Source organism: Dunckerocampus dactyliophorus, chromosome 9, assembly GCF_027744805.1.
Source record: "Dunckerocampus dactyliophorus isolate RoL2022-P2 chromosome 9, RoL_Ddac_1.1, whole genome shotgun sequence".
Taxonomy (NCBI): domain Eukaryota; kingdom Metazoa; phylum Chordata; class Actinopteri; order Syngnathiformes; family Syngnathidae; genus Dunckerocampus; species Dunckerocampus dactyliophorus.
In genome coordinates, this window is record NC_072827.1 from 12,904,844 (window position 1) to 12,918,127 (window position 13,284).

General features: G+C 40.0%; 1 protein-coding gene across 1 annotated transcript in view; it reads right to left on the reverse strand.

The window, feature by feature from the left end:
* Positions 1-3,616: 3,616 nt before the first annotated feature.
* thsd7ba (thrombospondin, type I, domain containing 7Ba) overlaps positions 3,617-13,284 on the reverse strand; it is a 229,943-nt gene continuing 220,275 nt past the window's right edge. Inside the window, exons 27-29 of the mRNA XM_054786288.1 lie at positions 11,846-12,035; positions 9,905-9,992; positions 3,617-9,579 (exon numbers count right to left, since the gene is read on the reverse strand). Of these exons, the coding sequence (XP_054642263.1) occupies positions 9,498-9,579; positions 9,905-9,992; positions 11,846-12,035 (360 nt within the window). The 3' untranslated portion in view covers positions 3,617-9,497. The remainder of the gene's footprint in view (positions 9,580-9,904; positions 9,993-11,845; positions 12,036-13,284) is intronic.

The following is a 13,284-nucleotide window of genomic DNA, read 5'->3' on the forward strand; positions in this document are numbered from 1 at the left end:
ATTATAGTATCAAATAAGCCTGTCTTTCATATAGTTGTATATAGGTATTTTATAAAGCTTTTAGTTATTTTATTTCGTTTTTTTGGATGTAATTATTGGTTGGTGTAAATGCAGCTTAAGGAGTTATTGTGTGCAAACTGTGTGATTATTTAAATTGTTTGCGTTTCGACTTCATTATACAGTAATTCATTGGCTTATTTACAGTATTTATATCGTATTTCAGATTTTTTATTTTTTTGTATTTATTTGTAAATTGTACATTTGAGCGAGGGAGGACCGCTGGCATGCCGGCATGCAGCGTGTGAATGCGCAAGTTAACACTGATTATTCTAAAAAGTACACCCTACTGGTGTTTTCATTTATCGACGCTCAGCATTGCACAACGTCGACGTATTAACACTTCATTTAAAAAAGAAATACATTGGAGCAACAACTTTCCCTTTTGAAGTTGTAAATTGATGAAATATTTTAATCTGCCGTATCTCCTTGTGACCACTAGATGGCAGTGTGTGACGTGTTTTGTGGCCTTTTTAATTTTTTTTCCCGTTTAATAATAAAACAAGTGTTTTAATGCAGTTGACTGATGCCTCCGAGTGTGTATTCCTCAAATATTGTTATACAAGAAGACTAAGAGGGTCAGCACTCACACAAGGACTCCTATGACATTTACATCTGCTAACATTAATTATGAATATTACGTGTTGCCTTTTATTCCTCGCGATCGCGTGAGCATATCTGGCGTATTCCCTCAGCTGAAAATCTATCTCAGCTCTCAGAATACTCGCTTCGCAGAATACCCCCGTTATCTTGGAAATAAATTCAGTTCAATTGATGGGGTGCCATATCAAATCTTGCCATGTACCACAGTGAGCAGGGCCGGCTCTGGTCCATTTACATACATACATGCATATTATGTGTACAACCTTCCTGTAATTTTAAGTGTCAGCCTCTGGCTCTTTTTATCTTTTCGTTTCTCGCTAATCCCTCAGCCCTTTATTCTCCTCATTTGTTACTAAAATGTAATCTGTCTCGTCACCTTCGCACGGCCCCGTCATGGGATGGGATTCTGGGTTGCTGGAGAGTTTGAACAGTGCTTGCTGAAATGACACCTTTTGATAATTGGTCGCACCATTCAATGGCTACAACACGACATGGGAAAAAAAAAATGATGCTGGCTGGTATAGAAGCGGGTAATCCAGTCTTTTTTTAAGTTCAATATAAAGGAGCTCAAATAGACAGCCTATCAGGGACACGGGCGAAATTGAGAGGAATACCATTATATTCAGTTTTTGACCACAACAGAGATGGCCAAGAGGAACAGTGTGACGACAACCTTGGAACCAGAAATGAAACTCGCAACGTGAGAAAGCATCTGGCTGCTCGGTATTATGTGAGCCGTACTAATGATAAATATCAGCTAGAAACATTTCCACAGACATTTTGAATGGGCCTGCCTGTTGTTGCTTATCTCTGGCCTGGCGTTGTCGTATCCTTGTCAGGTTGCTAGCATGTAATATGCGCGCTGTGACCTGAAGGGGTGGCTTCCTAATACAGTGGCCTTTTTCAAGTTATTATACAGTAATTAACCACTTAAAGGAAAACTGTGCTTTTTTTGGAATTTTGCTCACAATCCTTACATGAAACATGAACACATTTGTTTCAGTGTGAGTCAGTGAGTCAGTGTCAGCCAGCTAGCAATGCACATCATGGAAGGTACCTATTTTGACTTACAAAAAACCCACAAAAAACCGCCAACAGTGTTCCATTTCCGTAACTGACCTGTATATTAACCAAGCTACAGCGATATTGTTATTGTCGCAGCTAACACGAAAAACTATATTTATCTGGAGGAGTAAGACAACGCCTCGCTAGCCATTAGCCTCAGCGTCCCTCACAAGGCCTCAAGCCACTGCAATGGGACAGATGGAAGACTGGATACTGCTGGTTCCCAATTTCGCTACGGAGACTCAACAAGATGCTCGTTTGCTGTCAGCATTTGTTACCTGAGGACTGGGGCACAAGTCTTGTGCTGGAAGACACAGGCATCCGGACGAGGGCGGACATTGTAAGTGTCATCGCTGTTTCTATGCTGCTGTTGTCACGTTAGCTCCTTTGGGCTATGTCATATCAATGCGCCTAGGGAAGACGTTTCGGTAATGTTTTAAATCATCAAAACACAGCAAATATTACATGTTATCATCAATGTACTTGTTAATGCATGATCACTGCATGTATATAAAATGACAAAACGTTGTTAGACGTTTTTTGAGAGGGCTCCATAGTCAAAATAGTTACCTCCCATGACGTGTAATGTTAGCTTTGCAGTTTTCCTTTAAAGGCCGTGTCACACCTTGACGATTTAGCCAGCGCATGCCCGACGTGATCATTTTGATGGCATACGTTGCACTGTCGACATTTTTTTCCATTTTGGGCGTATTCATAACGAGTTCGACATATACATGACGTATTAGTAACTTATATAGAACGTTTCTATAACTTATAGACAACTTATACCAACGAATGCGTAGCGTGTTGTTGGCGTTCACAACTTACGCCCAACGCCAGTCTAACTTATGCAAACCGCACGGCAGCGTATGGCCGACGATCACGTACCGTAGCCTATAAAAAGGCTGCCACTTGATGACTCAAATCATAACCTCACTAGACATCGCAGTGTCAACAGAACCATCATGCCGAAGAAAATTTCGAAGACCGCTGCCAAGAAGTATCAGGGCAGTGACGGAGGGATCCATCACCACCCACAGCCTCCCCCTCCCACTCTCACTCTGATGGAGATGACGCAGGTTCTAATGCCTCTCAGGCATCGTCAATGGTATCAGAAGATGCTTCCCCAGTGGCCTCCATCTCCTCTCAGCCAACCCTTGTCAAGAAGAGAGCCAAGAAGACACAGTTTTCTCTCAAGGTATGTTGACGTATTACGACTTGTGCGTAACTTACAAATAACGTGTGTGAACGGGCGTCAACGATTGCATAACTTATTGCCCGCGTATGCGGGACGTATGAATCATACGTTGACATACGTCGAAAACTTTGTGCATGCACAAAATTTTTGGACGTCTTGGACGTACTACGACGTATGCCGGCATGCTTCAGCGTGCTCTTAACTTATCCAAAACTTACCCATAACTTATTCGACGTACGCCAGCGTATTGGCCAAATTTTTCATATGTTTGCGCACGCTGGCTAAATCGTCAAGGTGTGACAGGGCCTTAAGTAACTATTAAATGGGAGACTTTAATGGCTACTGTAAATGTGAAACTGTACATATTTTACATTACTTAGTATGACATTTTGTCTAATAAGAACATTTGAGTGGAAAATATTACATGCCTATAGATTAGCTGTTGCAGACTAAAAACAAAAAAAAAGAAATCAAAAACCAACATATGATTTTCACCTGTGCAAAGCCTTTTGCCAATAAAATCTTGTCTTTATACTTGTACGGCGGCAAAGTACTGTTTCATGACGGCAAGAGTTTGAGTTTGGAACCAATTAATGCGTTTTATCACGGGCCTGCCAGCAAAGTGAAGGCCATCCTATTATTGAGTTTCTTTTGGAGATGAATGAAGTATCCATCTATGCCTCATACTTATTTTTTTTCTAACATGTTATTCTGCTGCAACTAATGCAGGACAAATCGTGTGAAGAACCCCCACACGTTATATCACTAGATGGGTCTCAATAGGGGGTAGAGCCCTACTTATGTTTGGTGACATTCTGTGTAACCGTGGCGACGTAACTGATGACCAAACGGCCACTTTTTTCGGGTCAGAGATAAGCAACAGGCAAGCCCATTAAAAACTTCAGAAGTCACAGATCAGATAGGGTTTCACCAGAAAAATAAAGTCACTAACGACTATAATGTTCATTTTCCAGCACTTACAGGGTGTTTATTGTTTTGTCACATCCTAAATCTTGGTCAAATGATCCAGCTGGTTTAATAAATGAATCCTGATTAGAATGAGATACCGCCATTGTCAAACGGTTCACGTATCATCACCAAGACCAGCAAATATGCCCGGAGAGCTTCTGAAATGAAATTAATTGAACTTGACAAGATCAGCCTACAGCTTCGCCTCATATCAGATGGCCATGACATAAGCATTTGAATTAAACCTTTGCTTAAACAAAAGCGACAGTCTGAAATAAATCAATTAGAACAGACCAAAGATAGACTTCCCCTCACATCCGGCAAGATCCTGTGACAATTGTGGGAAAATATTCCGCATTTCTAATTTATTCCCCACACGCTCTCAAAAACAATGAATGAGCTTCTTTTGTTTCACAGGATTCCACAATTTATTTGCATCATTGTCCAGCTGTCCAATTACACACAATAGTAACACAAGTAACATGGTACTGTAAACAATGCGGGACTACTAAGTTTTCTGGGACACAAGGCAATCTATTATATCTAATCTTTTCAACAAAGAAAAAAAATTCTAAATGGAATGTTAACACAAACGTGATACAGGTGGTCCTCGGGTTCCGTACGAGTTACGTTCCCAGACTGTGACTTGCGGCGTTACCGTCGCTTTCATAGGATCGGCGAGCTGGCAGTTACGGGTACTGTAGTGTAAAAGACTTTTGTGATTTTCGACTGTTTGTGAATGTGGCATGTCCTGACTGTGTGTGTGGCTGCGTGCAGACAAGATTGTTAATCAACCACCTCCTTGTCATCCTTACAATGTACGGGTAGACGTTAAATTCCCATCTGCATCTTTAATCATTGTCGCGACCGTCAAACAAAGTGTTTACGGGCCAAAATGAAGTTTTTATTAATTTATGGGCGTACGTAGCCACGAAACGCCGTAAACCCGATGACCACCTGTACGTTGTTCATTGGTTTGGTCATGTTCCTTAGAAATGATCCATGTTTCACAGTTTGATATCATTTATGACTGCATCTTTTGAAGTGGTTCCACAACTAGTAAAACAGAGCATTTTCAAGGCCACTTTGAGCACTTTTGTCCAAAAAAGATCAAGCTTACCTGCACACAATCAGCTGCTGAAAATACAATTACTACAAGTAACAACCATTCGTAGGTGATAGTTATCGGAAATACATTCAAAAGGAGGTCAGATAACACCAGAGCAAATATTCAGACTGTGGAGGCAGTGGGGGGGCGAAAAAATGATAGCGTACGCTGTTGTCAGCTGCCTACTCTTACTGAATACTCCACTCTGTCAAATGAATAATGCACTAAGGGTTGCATGTTGAAATGTACGAGTTGATTCTTCTATTCCGGGGTACACTGATACGATGATGCGGTATCAACATTTCTTGCATAAGCAAAGTGCGCGGATATTAGAATAAAAGGGGTTGTGCAGAAAATAAATCACTAAATATGTGCTTTCAGATATTTGGCTTTTATCGTTGTTCATGTTGACCAGTAAGAAAAATCAATGACATCGCCTTGGGTCGGCGCTCTGTCCTCGTGTGTGTGCGTGATGCAGTCGAATGTGCAGAAGATGTATGTCGAGTTTGGTCCAGAAGTATTTGCACAATGATGCCTTTGCCTTTATACTACTGCCATACTGCATTTGAAATCAGTCAGTCAAGATGTTAATGACTGTAGACTGTAGACCTTCAAGAACAGAACGAGGGATGAGACATTGGACCAATGAAACCAAGGTCAACTTGTATCATGATGTGAAGCATGCCTGTCAAAATTTGCATTTGAAAAGAAGGAAAATGTTCCAGAAAAATAAAGGAAATTGAGGTCTTCTACCACAATTTCCAACAATCATGAAAGCAAGGGGTAAAAAAAACACCAAAACCAAAACATCCATCCATCCATCCATCCATCCATCCGTCCATCCGTCCATCCGTCTTCACGGCCTAGTGAAGCTCAAACTTTCCTCTCCCTGGGTGCTTTGTCCAGCTCCTGCAGGCGGATCCTGAGGCGTTCCCAGGCCAGTTAAGAGACATCGTCTCTCCAACGTGTCCTGGGTCTACCCCGAGGCCTCCTACTGGTTGGACTTGCCCTGAACACCTCCCCAGGGAGGCATCCTGGAGGCATCCTGACCAGATGCCCTCATCTGGATTCTCTCATGTGGAGGAAGAGCAGCGGCTCTACTTCGAGTTTCTCCCGGATGAAAGAGTTTCTCACCCCGTCTCTTAGGGTGAGCCCAGTCACCCTACGAAGGAAACCAATTTCGGCCGCAATCTTGTCTTTTCGGTCACTACCCTAAAGCTCATAACCATAGGTGAGGGTAGGGACGTAGATTGGCCGGTAAACTGAGCATTTCGGTCAGCTCCTTCCTTACCACTATGAACTGATGCAGAGTCCGCATCATTATAGACGCCACACCAATACGCCTCGCCTTTCATTCTTCCCTCAGTCATGAACAAGACCACGAGGTACTTAAAACATCCAAATGTCAAATTAAATATCAATTTTCTGCAGACGTTGCAGCTTGCTTCTGTGTCTTGCAGTCTCTGTGATTACCATAATGACCGGAAAAATCACCAGAAAGCATAGAGTCTTTCGCTTCAGAAAACCATTGTTATAATTTCAATAGTTCAGGAGTTCCGGTAATATGAAAATAGAATTGCAAATCCCATTGCTGGCTACAGCTTCCATGTTAGAGGTTTAAAAAAAAAAAAATTGGAAACGTCAGCGGGCTGGATTAATAGGCTTAATGAGCTGCATATGATCTGTGGGTCATACTTTGCGCAGGTCTGGGTCCGAGAGGATGTGTTATGCCGACGTTGCACGAGTGTTGATGAGCAGAACCGGTGAGGATTTTTTTTTGTCATGAAAGTTAAAATGCAGTAAACTATTCAAACAGAAGGTCGCTGCGGAATAAGGGCAAAATACAGTAAAAACGGGAGGATTGACAGGTATGATGTAAAGACAAAAGTAAGGGGAACGAAAGAAAACCACATGATTCATACCACGTTTGTCAAACAAAGTGAAGGTGGTTTTATGACATGTATGGCTGCTACTGGAACAGGCTGAGGGCTGTTTGTGACTGCTGATGGAAGCAATAGGATGAATTGTGAGGTGGAAAGGCCAACACTCACTCAACGATCACATGCAGCCAAATGCGACTAAACGGAGGGGACGTCATGTCACAGTACGGATAGATAAGGACACTAAACATAGTATTAAAGCACTGAATTGAAAATGTACATACTTGAATTTCTAAATGACAAATATCCTAATTTTGCGAAACCTCTTAATTTAACCTGAAGGTCTACATTTCAATTACATCTTGATTGTTTTATTTAATGTATTTATTTCATGGTGTATAACGGCAAATTGGTAAAAACTGTCCAAATACTCCTGGGGCTAGTTGTATTTATGAGGTGTGATCTTTATGGTTGCGGTGTTTATGTTGCATTGAAAGTATGTGTATGTTGCAGTGGCGGGCGGTCTCTGCTGGCCTAAACACTATCAGAATCACTGACCTACATTTCCTTACTTAAACTCCAGTATTTGTTCCATGAAACTGTATGAATTTATTCCCAACAGTCTATTATTTTCATTTCGTAGCATCGTTTGGCTACCGCGCTTCCAGTACGTGAATGTGTAGGTTACAATTCTCTGGTCTCTGATATGTGTTGCCATGTCAATCTAATCTGCCCAGGGCCTTCAGAGTTAGGAGTGCTGGCTCATGTCACTTAAAGACATTAACCAATCCGATTTCCGATTCATTTCACGGGGGCCAGCTAGCAGGCGTACAGTAACGTCAGGTTTTTTCTTCCTCTGATTGGTTGATGTCTAAAAGCCTAACACTCAAGAGTTACACAGTGCACTTGTACACCTCATCACATGAACAGTACAATGCTTAATTGATCCTGTTCCAACACAACGAAAGGTGACAGAAACGGCATTTTTCATTGTTCTGAGTACGTTATACGAACAATTACTGAGTTTATATGTATTTGATATATAAGTCAGCTTGGCAAACGTGTGGGTGGTGAGTGTAATGTATTTTATTTGTTAGCTTTTAAATGTTTCTTTCATGTTATTAGATAAATATTACTTCCGAAGTACTGCAGATGATTTGTCATGTAGAAGTTTGGAGTTGTTTCGAGACACTTAACTGGGTTTCACCCTTTACTAATACAGTAATCCCTCGCCCCTTTTGCACTTCAAATTCTGCGTATTCATCGTTTTTCTAACATACATGAATGAATACATAATTAACTGTTTCGTGGTCAAATTTGGCTTATTATTATTTTAAAAAATATATGCCTATTTAAGAAAATTTCAATCAATCATTTTGATGCACAAAAATGGCTAAATAAACTAAAATACAAATACAAGACATTCAGAAGATGCATTCAAAAACACTGTGATATGTATTCAACACTGTTATATTGATGAGACAATAACCACTGCAGGAAGTACTGTCCGGAACAGGAAGTAAAAGAACAACAAAAAACTGAATCTGTATTATGTCTTATATGTCTTATTTTTTTTTTTTATCATTTCTCCTATATTGGGTAATACATGTGTAAAGGTAACTATAGGGGTGTTATTTTATGTCTAGAGAGCTCTAATAATGTTAAAAACCATATATAAAATGTTGTAAACAGGTTTTCTATGCTCTAACTACAAAAATATTAGATTTATAAATAAGGAGTCCTACTTTGCAGAAATTCACATATCACAGGGACCAATTAACTGCAATAAACGTGGGATTACTGTAATCGTATTAATCCCCAATTCTGTAATGCCACGCGTTGTTATAATGCGTTTTTGTATATTACTGATGGTTTGTGGAACTGTGACGTGACAGTGGTGCTATCAATAGGTGGATTGGGTCCCTTAAGTCCCCACTGAAGGCCCAGGTGCGAAATGCAACGCCCACCACTGGTATGTTTTTTTATTGTACTGCATGTTCTTTTGTCACCCAACCTAACATCATATTTTGACGTGAAATCTGAATGTGGACGACTGCATCGCTGTGTTTACTAAAGAAAGGCAAACCTGCATTCTGTTTCCACATCGACACAACATATGGCATCATCAACAAAATAGAGTCGGACAACTTGCATAACATTTCAAACACTATAAAAGTCATTTCAAAGGAAAAAGAATCGTTTAATCAGCACTAATGTAGTGCATAGAGCTTTTTGTTCATTCTCAGAAACAAAGGCTGTTTGCACAAAAAAGTTGTGACTTTTTTTTTTTTTTTTTTTTTTTTTTACAAATATCCGACGATAATGGGAAAGAAGTGTTCAATGTCCAGCCTTTGTATGTCGTGAATGTCTTCCAACACTAAAATGAGGCAACCGCAGGCCGTTTGGTCCTTTTCATTTTCAACACGCACAAAAATAAAAAAAAAACAAAAAAACTGCTAACTTCTTCGGCATTTGGGCGCACTGCTTTTGTTGCAAACAGGTTCTTGAGAAAACATCTTCCTGGCCTCCTGTGTCCTTCCACAGCAAATGCGTTTATACCGCTGGAAGAGTCAGCCCAAGAGGCAGAGAGCATCCCGACGGAAGAAAACCATCGCGCTTACATGTCGATGTCACCGTCGTACGCCAGGGTCAAAGGCTTCTGTGGCGGAGGAGACGTCTTTGCGGGTTGGGCTGGTTTACTGAAAAAAAAAAAAAAAAAAAGGAACAAGACAGAGAAGAGAAGAAAGCTGACAGCACCGTATGATTTGTTGCCACAAGGCAGCCCGACGTGATATCAGTCTTTACGGAGAATTCCATTATGTGATAGCAGCGGCACACTACAGGAGGGATGTTTTCAGGTATATAAGTCATAATGTGACAGGGCTCCGCTCATTGAAAACAGATGGCTAGGAATTGTCTTGCTTTTTCAGCGTTCGACCTGTTTGCATCTACTATGTAAAGCTTCCTATTCTGCGAGAGTTCTTGGAAGAAATGAATCTCTTGAGCAAGTAATATGGTACATACCACACCAGGAAGGAGAATGCAATAATGAAGAGTATTAAGATGAATCCGACGGCAGTCACAGCGTAAACCCACAGCTTTACTCTCCCATCTGTGCAATGAAAGTCAATCTTCAGATATATTTGTGTTCATCTTTTAGGAGGAAATATTCAAACTTTTCTTCTCATAATAAAGAATTAGGGTGAGCCTTCATTAAAGGGACTGTATGCAATGGGTTCCACGGCTGCCTCGAGGGTAAAGCACATGTGCTTGAATGTTTGCTGTCAGCTAATGATAGCAGTGGCAAGGCTGTCATTGAACGTATGGCCTACCGCAACAACAACAGGAATGCTTTGTGATGCAATGAAAATGCCACGTCCGCTCTGCTGCATGTGACGTAAGCCCTGAGAGGCTGCCGAAAAGACGCAAAAAGCCAAAGAAAAAGCAAACCTTACGTGCAAAGTCAATGCAGAAGCTTGCCAAGATGAAGTCTCGTAATTTTGGGGACGTCCGGCACAACAGTTAAAATTCAAGGGCGCATTTTGCCGGAAAATATTGGTTACATTCCAAAACGTAACAAGCATTTGGTCTCAGGTTGCTGTTTTGTTCTGTTTTTGGTTTTACGTTTTGAACGTTCTCACTTTGGAATTTGTGTCTTTGGTTACAGAGAGTTTTTTGTGATAACACAATTTTATTTCCATGCAGATGAGGCATACTTTAAACGTATTCAAATTATGAGGCATTTTAGAGGAAACTGAGTACAATTTGAGTACAATAATCCCTCGCTGCTTCCAATTCGGCAGCTTCACAGTTTTCACAAATAGATTTATTAATTTTGTGGTTGAATACGGACTATTATTAATTTTAAAAATATGATCCCAACCCCATTAATAAGGCAATGACTTCCACTAATTCCACTAAAAAACTAATTCTCCAACAGATCCTCCAGTTCCGCTCCCACAGTGAATGCTACAGGACTTCATTCATTCCACACGCCATCCAGCTGTACAATACCTCACCTGTCTGTAAAAGGTAATTCACAACATGCGCTGTACTGTCCTGTCCTCCCTTTTATATCGTGTAAATTTGCTTTGTTTTTACTTATATTTTTACTCACTATCTATAAATACGCAAATCTTATATTCTTCCTATTTTATGATATTTTATTCGTATTGCATTGCATTTTATTTCAGAGTGTTTTTATTTTTCTTCTGCAATTGAGCTACTGCAACCAAGCAATTTCCCTGGTGGATCAAAAAAAGTGTGTCTAAGTCCAAATGAAATAAAATAAAGGTTGTAATGATATGTAGTATTATTCACTTGCCACTCGGCGTCAGTAATGTCACACTGATGAAACAACAGCCGCTGCATGAAGTACAGTACAGAACAAGTAAAAAAAGAACAAGGAACTCTACCAATGCTAAGGTTGTGTCTATATTATGCCTTATTTATGTCTAAAATGTCTTATTATGGCTACTATTTTGAGTAATACGAGAGTAAAAGTGACTATAGGGGTGTTAATTCATGTCTAGAGGGCTCTAATAATGTTAAAAACTATATTTAGAAGGTCATAAACAGGTTTTCCATGCTCCATGCTCCATTTATTACTAAGGAATCCTACTTTGAGGAAATTCACTCATCTTGGTCAGGTCTACAAACAATTAACCGCGATAAACGAGGGATAACTCATTTGGGTTGACCGAAAATGTGAACTATACAGTGTGTATATATATATATATATATATATATATATAAAATGTAATATTTTTTTGGTTGAAAAAAATATCTTGAGTTGCATACAGTCCCTTTAAGACTTTTTGATAGCACCTAATGATGAGCCCGGTGAAAACGTGAGTGAATTCCACCGCCCCCGGCTAATTGATTCAAGCTCTATAAAGCCAGTATTCAAAAGTAATGATCTCAGGCACACGGGTCAAGCAGTACACATCATTTCCATATCAGTACCTGGGCCAACGGGTCGTAAGGTCCACTCTGTGTGCCGGTCCCGGGCCCGAGATGGTTTTAATCTTCCAGAGTTGGTTTTCACGTCAGCTTTCTTGTTGGCGTCAACTCCCGGAGTTCTCGTGCAGTAGTCCAAGAAGCCGTGTGTGGTCATTACTTCGGTGTAACCCTTCTCACACCCACACACTCCACTCTGCATGGGGAGGGGAGTACATGATTTACATTGCTTATTTAGTGAGCGCAAGAGAGCTTGTTATTTCTCTGGACTTCTCTAAAACTTTTGTATTTTAGTGCAGTGCAGGTAATATGAGTCTGTTCACACTGACAAAGGTTACGAGATACTATATACAGTATACTGTGTATATATTTACTGTATATATATATATATATATATATATATATATGTATGAAGGGTGAAACAATACATGTACGTATCTGTATTGGTTCAGTACACAGTATGAAACCCAAGTCACAAACATCACCCTGTAGATGTCACATGACATCAGTCAGCTGACATCAAAGCCCCCTCCTGATTCACTGTTGCGTCTACGTGCCAAAGATGAAATCTTTGATGAAGCAATCAGCGGCTCCTGTTGTGGCTGGCGCCATACGGCATCTCATGCAGCATGCTAAACTGCATTTTTCATCGTTATTTCCCAAATTCCTGACAAAATAACTGGGCGGTAAGATGCATATACATACAATAACAGTCACTGTCCTCACTTGTAGCGGAGAGTTCCAGGCAAAACCTGTAACAAGTCAATTGCACCGTGCGTGCCCTGAACTCCATGATGGAACTGGGTTTTTCTGCACGTACTTGTTATTGTTGTTATTTTATGATGACTTGACAAAATCTTCTTATGGCTTCATTTTTTGATGTGTTGCCTTGACTTCAGCTTCAGCGTTGTAATTTCAATAATTGTTTTGGTTTATTTTATAACTGCGGAAAAAATGAACGCTACATAGACTGATTGAAATACTATTATATAACACGACCATTGATGAATTATGTGTAATTATATTTATTGCTATGTTGTATTGAATTGTGAATAATTTACTTTTTATTTACTATTTATGTTAATATTTTTACAAGGCGCTGTTTTTGTTCTCTATGGTATGCACAGCAGAAGACGAGGCAGGTAAAGCTGCACCACATATTTTGAATTTCATTTAAAAACTCTACTTTTGAGTTGAAACAAATATTTAAAATGGGTTGAAATTTTCTCTTTTTTGTATGGAAAAAATTGAACCATGACAGTAAAGCAGGGGTGTCCAAAGTGCGGGGACATTTGCGCCCCGCGGCAGTTATTTTCTTTTTTATTGGCCTGTAGCACATTGTAAAAATAACAACAACAGAAAAAAATGGAAAAATCAGCAGTAATTTCACAAGACTAGAGTCAAAATTTGAGGAGAAAAAATGTGGAATCTAACAAGAAAAAGTT